The 12,500-nt window shown below is 36.4% G+C and overlaps 1 protein-coding gene across 1 annotated transcript in view; it reads right to left on the bottom strand.

Moving 5' to 3' along the window:
- LOC115218300 overlaps positions 1 to 12,500 on the bottom strand; it is a 1,044,479-nt gene that overhangs the window by 225,858 nt on the left and 806,121 nt on the right. The window contains exon 5 of the mRNA XM_036508355.1: positions 6,916 to 6,981. Coding sequence (XP_036364248.1) covers positions 6,916 to 6,981 — 66 coding nt within the window. The remainder of the gene's footprint in view (positions 1 to 6,915; positions 6,982 to 12,500) is intronic.

Consider the following 12,500-nt stretch of genomic DNA (forward strand, 5'->3'; position numbering starts at 1 on the left):
CTCTTAGGAGCACAGTTCGATTTGTTTTTTGCTCCGCCTCTGTTCTGTTTTTGTTTTTCCAACGGATTTCCTTTTTTCTTCCTGAAGAGAAAGACACAATATGGTCCCATTATTCAATCGGATTTTGGTAATTTGTGCCTTTCGAAACACGTGTAGAATGAAATAAAACGATTCCTGTTCAATCTGCGTTCAGCTCCATTTCTTCAATTCACCAATAATGTTTTAATTTCAATTATCCGCACCAACGCACGGTTGCAACGCCAGATGGTTGTACCTCCACCGTGCTGTTTACTGCTGTGATTTTTGCTACTAAGGTATCGGTTAAACTGTTGATTAATCTACTACAAGATTATTCATCTTTCTATTTCACATAATATATATATATATAATATATATATATATATAAATTCATGTATATGTATTAAATGTATATACCTATACAATATATATTTATACATATACATGTATATATATATATATATATATATATATATATATAATATATATATATATATATGTATATGTATATATATATATATAGATAGATAGATAGATAGATAGATAGATAGATAGATAGATAGATAGTTAGATAGATATACATATATGTATAAATCTCTCTGTGTGTATTAAGTGTTTTTGTACATTAATGAAACGATCACTGACATAACGTTCAGTCTACAATCATATAAACTTTATCTTTAGAAGGATAAAATTGCAAGTGACTTCGAAGTTTCGGCCGTATAGTCGAAAATCCGAAGTTCTGGTAAACTCCCTTTTATAAAATGTATATATATATGACATTTCTATCCTTCGTGGAAATATGTCTATGTGTATATGTATGTATATATATATATATATAGGTACACTCCAACATAATTTCTTTTCTTCAACAGGCCCTGCCCTGTTTAACATTGTCCCGAAAGAGATCAGAGAGTAAAAGGATCCCATCAACTTTAAACGGAGTCTGGACAGATTTCTCCAAGGAATACTGGATAAACCACCCATAATTGGATACAACTCACCCAACAAGAACTCACTACTTGAATGAACCATAAACAAAACTTGACTTAAACAGGATTTAGATAATCCTATCAGGTGGACCAATCTTTGGTCGAAACATATCTAAGTTTTATCTAAGTTATATATATACATATATCAACACAGAAGTATAGACATTAACGTATGCAGTGTAAGAAAATATGTTAAGAAATGATAGCAAAACAGCAGTGATATAAATTTTAAAATCAATGGAACGGGTCTTAGTTATTGGTTTTAAGAAAGATAAGAAACCATATCTCGTGGGTGATCATCAAACAGATGATTTGATCCAAATGCTTATAGGAAACATGTTTATATACTCCCACGTTAATTACACATATAATGTTAGCTATATCGGTCAAATTATGCTCGAAGAGAATATTTTTCCTCGATTACTCGTAATTTAAAAAAAAATCAAACCACAGATTTTGACTAATGTTGAATTTTTCCCACAACCTGGGAAGATTATACATTGTATGTAACACTGGGTAGATCTGAGTCAAATATTTTGTATACATCAGCCTTAATTATATATGTCTAACAGACGCCGGAGTGACTGTGTGGTAAGGAGCTTGCGTGACAGCTTGGGCAAGTGTCTTTTACTATAGCCTCGGTCCGACCAAAGCCCTGTGAATGGATTTGGCAGACGGTAACTGAAAGAATCCCGTCATATATATAAGTGTGTGTGTGTGTGTGTGTGCGTGTGTGAGTTTCTTCCCCCTCCGTCGCTTGACAACCGATGTTGGTGTGTTTACATCCCTGATCTCTAGCGGTTCCGCAAAAGAGACCGATAAAATAAGTACTAGGCTTGCAAAGAATAAGTCCTGGGGTTGATTTGTTCGACTAAAGGCGGTACTCCAGCATATCCGCAGTCAAATGACTGAAGCAAGTAAAAAAAAGATGCATTTTGATTATATGCATGTATATTCATTAGTCTAACACTCTTCGATTACTTGTAAATTTAAAAAATCGAACCCTATGTTATGTTGCTTAGTTTTATGCAGTCATTTTCTAAAACTTTCATACATTTCAACATATATTACGCTAGGTATGAACAAAACATTAACTACCGAGGAAATGTTACTTAGTTAGTTAATTTGGCTCAAAAGCAAATAGCAAGGCCATGTAGGGGGACATGGAGTTAAGTATAGGGCGGTGTTCATGTAAAGAGTTCAGGCCACTTGAGGTCCAGGGAGGCTTTGAACAAAGCGGTCGTCGGCATCTTCACCATCTCGTCTGGCAGCTTGTTCCACGGATCCGCAACCCGGACGGAGAAAGCTCCTCTCCTTCGATTGAGATGAAATCGTCGCAGGTAGAGCTTTTCGGAATGACCCCGCAGCCGATGCTCTGGAGCAGGAGTGAAGAACAGCTCTTTCGAGAAGTTACACTTTCCGCTTATGATGGTCTATGCTATGCTGTCACACTGTCCAGCACTAATATCTAATGGTGAATTTAAATTATTTTTTCCCCCAAAAGATCATCTGGTCAGGTTTTAAATAAACATGATCCAGACAGATTTTAATTACGAATCTCGAAATTCATATATAAAATATTTTAAACAGAGTTTAATATTTATTTGCGCCATTTTGCAGTACCTTTCTCTTTTCTCTTGTTCTTGTTGCAGTTTAACACTGGGGTTGATATAGTCGACATATTCCCCTGTCTGTCCTTGCTTGTCCCCTCTATGTTACCCCATCCCTGTGAGCAATAAAGAAATAAATATTATATTGCGTTAAATATTTTGCTAATTATTTCGGTAAGTACTTGATTCAAGAATAGAAAGACGTTTAGTATATGAAAATGTCTATGATTATTTTGTGGGATCGAAGAGCTCTTTGCGTTCTGATAGCAGCGAATGTGACTATGCCGGTTCAAAGCTGCATCTGCCCAAGTCGGCGGTGTTTCCCCTGGATTGTCAGTGATCGCATAAGAAATAATAACAGTAATTATTTACATTATTTACATTATTTAAATTCGACGGATATTTGTCCGCATCTTGTTTGTTGTTAACGCAACGTTTCAGCTGATATACTCTCCAGCCTTCTTCAGGTGTGTTGGTGAAATTTCGAACCTGGTTTCTCCTTCCTAAGGCATTCTTCAAACTTATTATTATTATTATTATTATTATTATTATTATTATTATTATTATTATTATTATTCTATGTTTGACTTTTGCTTTATATTTGTACAAGTTGGCTCCAAGTCTCACCCAGAGACCTCAAGAGACAACAGGGTTGGAAGTTCATGTTGTTGTTATGCCTAGTGTGCCATATATTTGGGGGGTGGGGATGTTGTACTAATGAATGTCTAAAAAAAAAAGGTTTTTTTTTTTTTTTTTTTTAAACCGAAAATTATGTTTGTTTTAAACCTTGAGATTACATAGAGAGTATTTTGCGTAGGATATGAGCAGTTCCCATGAGCACTATCTTTTGAACTTCTGCCATTTTTGGGTTTCCTGGTATCTGAGTTAGGTAGCTATCAGCCCCTTTTGCTATCATTCCCAGGGCACCTATGACAACAGGTATTGTTTTAGTCTTCAGCTTCCACATTTTGCTGATTTCTATTTCAAGATCTTTATATTGCTCAGTTTTTGGTAGGTCTTGACAGATACGTTTATATCGATTGGGACAGTCATATCAATGAGGAGGCATGTTCTTTGTTTGAAGTTTTTCAATATGATGTCTGGCCTATTTGCATCTATCTTCCTGTCAGTTTGAATGGTGAAGTTCCAGAGGAGTGAGATGTGGTCATTTTCAAGCACTGGGGGTGGTTTGTGTTCCCACCAGTTTTTTTCATGGGGCAAATCCAGGTTTTTACAGATTACCCAGTGAATATATTGTGCAGCTCTATCGTGCCTGTTGAGATACTCTGTAGGCGCTAGAAGACTGCACTTGGAGACCACATGGTAAATGGTTTCATTTTGTTGCTTGCATACACGACACGTTGGACTGCTTCTGATCTTTAATATGTTGGCCTGGTAGTTTCTTGTTGGTAGGCATTGATCTTGAGCTGCTATGATAAACCCCTCTGTTTCAGATTTTAAGCCAGAGGCCATTAGCCATTGATGGGTCAGGGCTTTGTCGATATCTGCATTATTCGCTCTCTTGGGGTATTTGCCATAGAGAGGTTTTTCTTGCCATTTATTATTCAGAATATCTAAGGCCGCAGTTTTGGCACGGGTTTTCATGCGCCTAGCTTTTTCTGTGCTTGTTTCTTGTATATCTATCTCTAATTCCGAAATTGGTTGTATTCGGAATTCACTTAGATATTCCTTTGCCTGTTTTGTGACTGAGTATGATGCTTTCTTGTTTTCATGTTTTGAGACAAGTTTTAGCATCCAGTCCTCAGAGTTTTTCAGGTAGGTGTCTAGGCCAATTGTAGCAATCTTCATTGTTATTGCCAGTTGCAAAAGACCACGGCCTCCCTCTTTTCTTGGCAGATAGAGTCGTTCTGTATCTGCCTTAGGGTGGTGCATTCTATGCATTGTCAACAGTTTCCTTATTTTTCTGTCGAGCTGACATATTTCAGTAATTGACCAGTTAACAATATTGAAACTGTAAGTCACGACTGGTATAGCTAATGCATTGATTGCTTCGATCCTGTTTCTTGCATTCAGCTCTGTCTTGAGTATTGCTCTCACTCTTCGATAGCATTCTCTCCTGATCCTTTCCTTCATCTCTGAATGCCTTATTCCGTTCCCTTCAATTATCCCTAGGTACTTGTAGCTCTCCGCTGGGTCTAGTTCTTTTATGACATTCTGTTGGTCAAGGTTAACGTTAGATGTTTCTGTCATTTTTCCTTTGATAAAGGTAGCCTTTGCACATTTATCGAGGCCGAATTGCATTCTGATGTCGTCACTGAATTGTTTGACTATCGCTAGTAAGCCCTTGAGTTGTTGATCATTTTTTGCAAAAAGCTTTAAATCATCCATGTAAACGAGATGATTTATATTTTTATCAAACATTTTATACCCGTACTGCGCATCATTGAGCAGCTTTGAGAGAGGTATTAAGGATAAACAAAAGAGGAGTGGTGACAGTGAGTCACCCTGGAAAATGCCACACGAAATTTTTACATCACCAGCATTTAGGGATTCACTGTCACTGTTCAGAGTTAGTGTGGTTCTCCATGATCTCATACTTACAGTCAAGAAGTTTCGCAGAGTTGGTGCTATCTTATACATTTCAAGGCATTTCCTAATCCAGCTATGTGGTAGGCTATCAAAAGCCTTTTTATAGTCTATCCAGGCTATTGATAAGTTTTTGTGTCGTTTGTGACAATCTTCTAAGATCATCTTATTGATGAGTAGTTGGTCTTTACAGCCGTAGGATCCACGTTTACATCCTTTCTGTTCATTAGGGAATATGCTGCTGTCTGTTAAAAAACTATAGGTATATTCCGTCAGGACAGATGTTAGTGTTTTGTACATAGTTGTTAAGCAGGTTATGGGTCTATAGTTTTTTGGTTCATTTGTTTCTTCACTTTTTGGAAGCAGGAATGTTAACCCATTAACTAGCCAAGGAGGCATCCTACTAGGGTGTTGCAAAACATCATTGTACAGTTCTGTTAGCAGTTCATGGCTCTCTGGGAAGGCATTCAGCCAGAAGTTAGGAATTTTATCCTTTCCTGGAGACTTCCATTTGCTTGACCTCCTGAGAGCAGATCTTATATCTTCTACCTTGACACCCTCCCACTTTTGCTCTTCTAAGGGGTCCAGTTCTGTAGATATTCTGTCAATCCAGGGGGCCTTTTCGTTGTGTGTTTTTTCTTCTGCCCAGATTTTATTCCAAAATCTCTGCACTTCTTCTTTTGATGGTACAGACCCTGCAGTAAACGCTGTTTTTCCTATCTTCCTGTAAAAATTCTTGGTGTTATTTTTTTTATTATTATTATTATTATTATAATTATTATTATTATTATTATTATTATTATCATTATTATTATCATTATTATTATTATTATTATTTTCATTATTATTATTGTTCAGGTCACTGCTTGGAATCGAACTCGGAATCTTGGGGTTAGTAGCCAGCGCTCTTAACCATATACCTGTGGGGCATATGGCGTAGTGGTTAAGAGCACTGGCTACCAGTAATTATTATTACTTCTTCTATAGGAGCAAGGCCAGCAATTTTAGAATTGAGTAAGTTAGTTACAACAACTCCAGTGCTCAGATATTTCGGACCCAAAATTGTGAACGTGGAATTTGCACTAACTCAGAACGTACAAATCCAGAATACATGCCGCAATGCATTTCACCCTACGTCCTAAAAACATTGCTAGCTGACCGCTGTTTATGAAGGATAATAATAATTAAATTAATTATAATAATCAAAACTTGTATGACATGGACCCACGCATACATTTTCAGATGCATAAGCAATGATGACCAATAAAGGACCTAAAACAACTTTAATTCTGTGAACATGAAAAGCTGACTGAAAGTAGATATATAAAGTGCAACTGGTAGATATATATATATATAATGAGTAATATATTATTATTGTTTAATAATATATTGTGTTAATTATTTTGCTACTTATTTCGGTAAGTATTTGATAAATTCAAGATATATATTTTTTGGTATTGTAACCGTATATATTACTTAAACCGCATACAACAAGATTATAAAATTACTTCTAATGTGTACAGGGTATACACACTTTATCTAGTGCAGAACACAATATTTAGCAGAGAATATTAAGATGTTTAGTAATTTTTTTAGTATGTTACAGTTTACCCGGGTACACTGCTAATACGTTATTCTATGTGCTCTTGTTTTAACCTATGATGTACAATATATGCGAGCAAAGACTTCTTAATGCGCGCGAATCGGATTTCATCAAATTCAAGAGTTTAAATGACATTTTTACTCACCTCACAGATAACCTTCCTGGCAGCATTTTCTCTGAACCCTCCAATGATAATCCGTGCGTCATTAACCTGTGGAGAAGGAATTTAAACAATTGTAATATATATCGAGAAACAAAGTCTATTTACATGCCATTTTTCATTAATATCAACGAAAACGATGCGAAGACTACAAGAACAACCACAGCCAGCAGCAGACACATTCTGTATAAGAAAAATACAGTGTTATGTTTTAAAAAGGGAAATGAAGCTATTTAAATGCCACCAAGTTTGACAAATCAATGTTCTGACTGGGGAAACAGCATTATTTCTTGATCGTCTTGTGATTTCTTTAGGCCCTGGTATAACTAAGAATGCACTAACGTTTCCTTCTTCATTTTAAATTTAGTAGGATGTATTTTGAAGTGGTTCTGGTTGTTATTTCTAGCGTTTCAAGCGAGCGGTCAGAAGCTCCATGACTGCCTCATCAACAAAGAAAATCTAAATAAGAATGGCAATTGTCTGTCTTCGGGGAATGGAAGAGTCAGAATTACATAAAATTCTCAGAATGCGTTTTATTTATTCAATACTCGGTTATCTATTGCAAAGATTCAGATGAAGCGATATGGATTAGGATTTAAATATTCTAATGAACGACAACAAAAGCCTTGAAGACAATTTGAATTGACATTTTAGGAGTTAGTAGTTGAATTACTTTGTAAAGCTGATTACTTTGTGTGTCTTATTGTTGCGATGGACCAACATGTACGATAGCTGAATGCGATAGAAGGAAGCTAACGTCATAGCGAGTAATTAGCTGGTTAGCAAGAAATAGCAGCTAAATTCTCCTGAAACCACACTCAACTATTTCACAGAAAAGGTCATATTTGATAAAATCATCCTAGACATACTATACATAAAAACAAATAATTATTTTTGTGAGGTGTCTGATATTGTGTCTGCTACAGCAGAGCGAGTTCAGAGCTAAACAAGAAATGAAACCTGACAGAGTACGAGCTAATGCAAGAGATAGCCGCTAAATGTACTCGACTCAAAGTAGAGGAAGGTATATACAATGGCGCATTGGATGGAAAAGTTGAAAGCTTCCCTGACAATTCAAAGTGTTGTTTTGGTATAAGGGGGTAGCACGCCTCTCATGTTTACAAGTGATGTTGGTTAGCGTGTCACGATGAGCAGACTGGTTAATTTAATAATAAATATATTATGTATGCAAGAGATCTGGAACTCCTTTGATCATAGGTCTTAATTACGACCGAACTGGGGCTACACGACCACCACAACAAAACCAATCTGAATTACTATAGGCGTTAATCATTTCCTTTTAATGCTGGTTTTGCTGTTTAGCCTTGGTTAGCCATACTGCAGTAGAAATAATCAAGACGTTCCAGACGTAACCATCCAACTCTTTTAGAGGGTCATGAATATCGAATATGTGAAGAATATGTAGCTGTTGTCTGTAGCAGAGCGAACAACTATCTACGATCCCCGAGTTTGGTTTTGTTTCTTAAAATAAATTGTTGGTTATTGCCACTAATTTACTCCCATCAAGTTGATGTAATATCAAACGCTTGACTAACCAATTTTTTTATAGTATTTTACTGCTTTTTTTTATACATAAACGTCTGACAAATGATCCGATAGACTTAAGTAGGCTATGCGATATTGACGAAGTCCAATTATACTAAATCCTGTTTGCAGACGTCACAAAAAATACGACAGTGGCCAGGTTGTTTGCAAACAGCCAATTTTTTTTCACGTAAATGGTTAAACAAATATTGAGGAATATTCTTTTTTCATTTCTTCAAATTATCTCCATTTTTTCTTGAATCGCTCACAAATACCACTATTTATCTTATTTTTGTTATCTTTCTCCATCTAAGAAGAGAAAATTAAATCAAGAAAATGTTGTGAATACCATTCATTAATCTTTATTTAGCATTATCTAATGTATCTATTTAGGATGCTATGTCGGTGGTGCCAGAAATCAGTCTGCCGCTAGGTTCTGAGTTCAAATTCCGCCGAGGTCAACTTTGCCTTTCATCCTTTCGGGGTCGATTAAATAAGTACCAGTTATCCACTGGTGTCGATATAATCGACTTAATCCGTGTGTCTGTCCTTGTTTGTCCCTTCTGTTTGTAGCCCCTTGTGAGCAGTAAGGAAATACGAAAACAATCAGCAACTTTTCCAGGGAAAACGTTTTATGTTTTAATAAAATAAACCAAGATGTTTTTGGTAAATAACATGATTCGAGCCATAAACTTTTCTGTTTTAATTTTGAGTAGTCAGGAGTCAATGCTGCAGAGACTATGAGCATAATATGATGATTATTACCGGTCGTTGTTGCTGTTTAGCACTACGTCAGAACTATGATCAAAGATCATCACAACTGTGACCATCTTGTGTGTTCCTTGGGTAGAGCTGACTCGGGACCACGTTACCCACACAGTCACACAAGTGCACGCACGAATATACGTACACACACATGCATGCAAGTGCACAAATACATACGCTCACGCACACATAACAATAACCGTCACATGCGAGCGAGTATGTCTCGGTTGCATGTAACATGCTTTTAGTTGTCTATGTGGGTGTGAACAGACATACCATCTCTTTTGACCGGTTCTCTCTTGGTCCAGCAGAATATCCAGAATGTGATAGCTGATACACATATTCAGTTGACTTGACCAAACTGGACACAACTTATTGTCTACCCTAGGAACGGAGCCCATAGCTTCTAGATCTCTAGCCGATCACCCCAAATACGAGGCCACATTATATATTCTTACAATTTAATTATCTTACTAACACTCACACCACTTCTGCGCATTATCATTTCAAACATTTCAAACAATTCTGTTAGAGAGCATATATTGTTCTTTCTGCCGATCTACTTTAACTCCTCTGATATAATTAATTATTATCATTGTTCCTCACATCCAAATGAAAGCCATCTTATAAACTTACAACAATACAGGAACCGTTATTATATGAATTAGTAAAACCGTTAGCGTTTTCATCTTATTTAACTTGATTTATCTCATTGTGTTCCGCTTCGTTGTATTATCCTCTACACAATTCTTTATTTATCTTTCTGTTATACTCCATCGTTTTTGTTTTACTTCTTTTTATTCCATTATAAGCGTGCCCTTTGATACTTAATGCGTTGATATAAAATATACAGTTTTCTGATAACTTATAATCCTTTATTATACTTTAGCATTTGCTACTTTTATCTTTCCAGTTTATCCCAATCTTCTCCAAAATTATAAATGTTGTTGCTGAGCCTCCATTCTCTTTCTCCAAAATTATAATTCGATATATTTGTTTTATATTTACAGTGCCGTACATAATTATATACCCTATAATCTATTGTAAATGACAATCTTTAGAAAACTTATACTCCTTGTAGTCATGAAATTTTAATACGATTATTTCACCTATAAATATTTATTCACAACACATCTCGGGGAAAACATCGGTTAAGACAGTATTCTCAACAGGCAACGAAATACAGAGAAAGCAACTCAGGACTTTTTCGCCAATCTCTCCTTTCTAAAAATTTTTATATAAAAAAGGGACGGCATGTTGACATAATACATATCGTACATGAACTGTAAACCTATCCCAGATTTGAGAGGTATGGTGATATAACCTGCATATGATAGATATAAGCAGCAAACAACACAATGCTGTCTCGTATTTTCCTTTCTATAACATGTTTAAGTTTAGCATCTCTCTCTCTCGCTCTTTACGCTTTAGGGCATGAAATCGTTTGGCACAGCCGATCCGGTGTCGTCTATTTAGCTTCTCTTACTTGACGCAGGCTAATTCAACATCGTTTTGACGCTTATTTGACCTGTTAATGTTGCTCTAATTCTCTACATCTCTCTTTATATATAAGCATTTTTTCTCTTTGTGCACACACAAACACACGCGCATTATATTGAATATGGGCGTGTTTATATCTTTTCAGGCGCGTGCGTGTCTGTATGTATGTGAGTGAGAGTGAGGGTGTTATTTTGTGTATGTGTTTGCGTGCGCGGTGTGTTTACATCCAATACCAAAAAATACAGTCACCGAAACAAGTTGATAGTCGAGTCAGCCGTACAAAATTAAACTTTGTCACAAAATTTTAATTTTCTTTGGTCAGTAAGTGTTATTTCCTATTTCGTCAGTGTTATTTCCAATTTGGTCACTAAATTATTTCCTATTTGCAATCCAATGAAACAATTACTATTCTCTTCAAACTTTGCTTTTATGACCCTGACATTAATGTTTTGAAACTGATCTATTTTCCATTACATTTCAGAGATTCGGCGTTGAGTGGCTGAATCTGAAATATCGTTATAGAAAATATTCTGCTTGTCATTTGCTTGACCTTAACTACTTAAGCATGTTCCTTAAAAGCTGACAATATGTGCATCACTGATTGTAAGCAGGTGTAACGGAGGAGCAACACAGCCATATGTTGAGAGGGATTCTTTGTGGTTTGAAGAAATGTAACAAAAGCAAATTTTGAGGAAAATATTAGCCAACATTCATATTTTCTTATGGTAAGCAAATAGGAAATTACTGCTCCTAACCAAGGATAAGAATAGGTGTTATCGGCATTCAAACAGCTGAATTCTACCCTCTAGTTGAGATGGTAGGCTGACAAAGATACTCTCACTGAATAGGACTAGACGAGATGCATTTTTCAGCATAGTCCCTCATGCGGTCCACGCTCTTCTCCCATCGGTGTGACAATGCTTGGATATCAATGATGAGTGTCAACAGCAGATATGATGCCATTCTCACTGTGATACTTGTTCTCAACCAAGGGTTTTTTCTTGTAGACTAACAAATGATTACAGGGGTCGAAATCAGGAAAATAGGGATGGCAATCAACAAGATCAAAGTCACAGTCAAACACAGCAGCCACTTTGAAAGCAAGGAATTGTATGGTGAAGAAGTGTCCTGATGAAACAAGACACTTTTCATCGGGTTTCCTGTGCTTTTGGTCTTGATAGCCTTTGTAACTGCACCAGCAAGTTGGCATAGTACTATCCATTAATGGTGTGGCCCTTTTTGATGATAGTCAATTAGCATAATACTTTTGGCACCCCCAAAATTTGAGACCATCACCTTCCCTGTAGAAGAGGAATATTTCCACCGTATGGATTTTCTCTTTGCTTCTGGCTCAGAGTAACGAACCAATAACTGATCCTGCTTTAGGAAACGTTCAAAGAAACCAGCTGGATCTGACTCATTTTCTGAGAAAGATGTTTCCCATGATAAGGTCAGCCTGGTACGCTTCTGATCAAATGTCAGAAGACGTGACACCCACCGTGTAGAAACATTCGTCATGCCTAGTTCATTGTGAAAACCATTCTCAACTCGCTCACGGGAATTGCTAACAGCATTGGTTATTTGATTTATAGTCAATCCCCTGTTATCCTTCAGCTGGTGGAGAACAAGATCAATGTTTATCTCTGGAGTGACAATTGCAGGACATCAGAACTTAAGTTATCTTCAAGATTCTACGTTTCCCTCCTAAATTCGGCTGCCCACTTTTACACTGCTGAAAAAGCTTGAACACCATCCCATAA

Source organism: Octopus sinensis, linkage group LG13, assembly GCF_006345805.1.
Source record: "Octopus sinensis linkage group LG13, ASM634580v1, whole genome shotgun sequence".
Classification (NCBI taxonomy): Eukaryota; Metazoa; Mollusca; class Cephalopoda; order Octopoda; family Octopodidae; genus Octopus; species Octopus sinensis.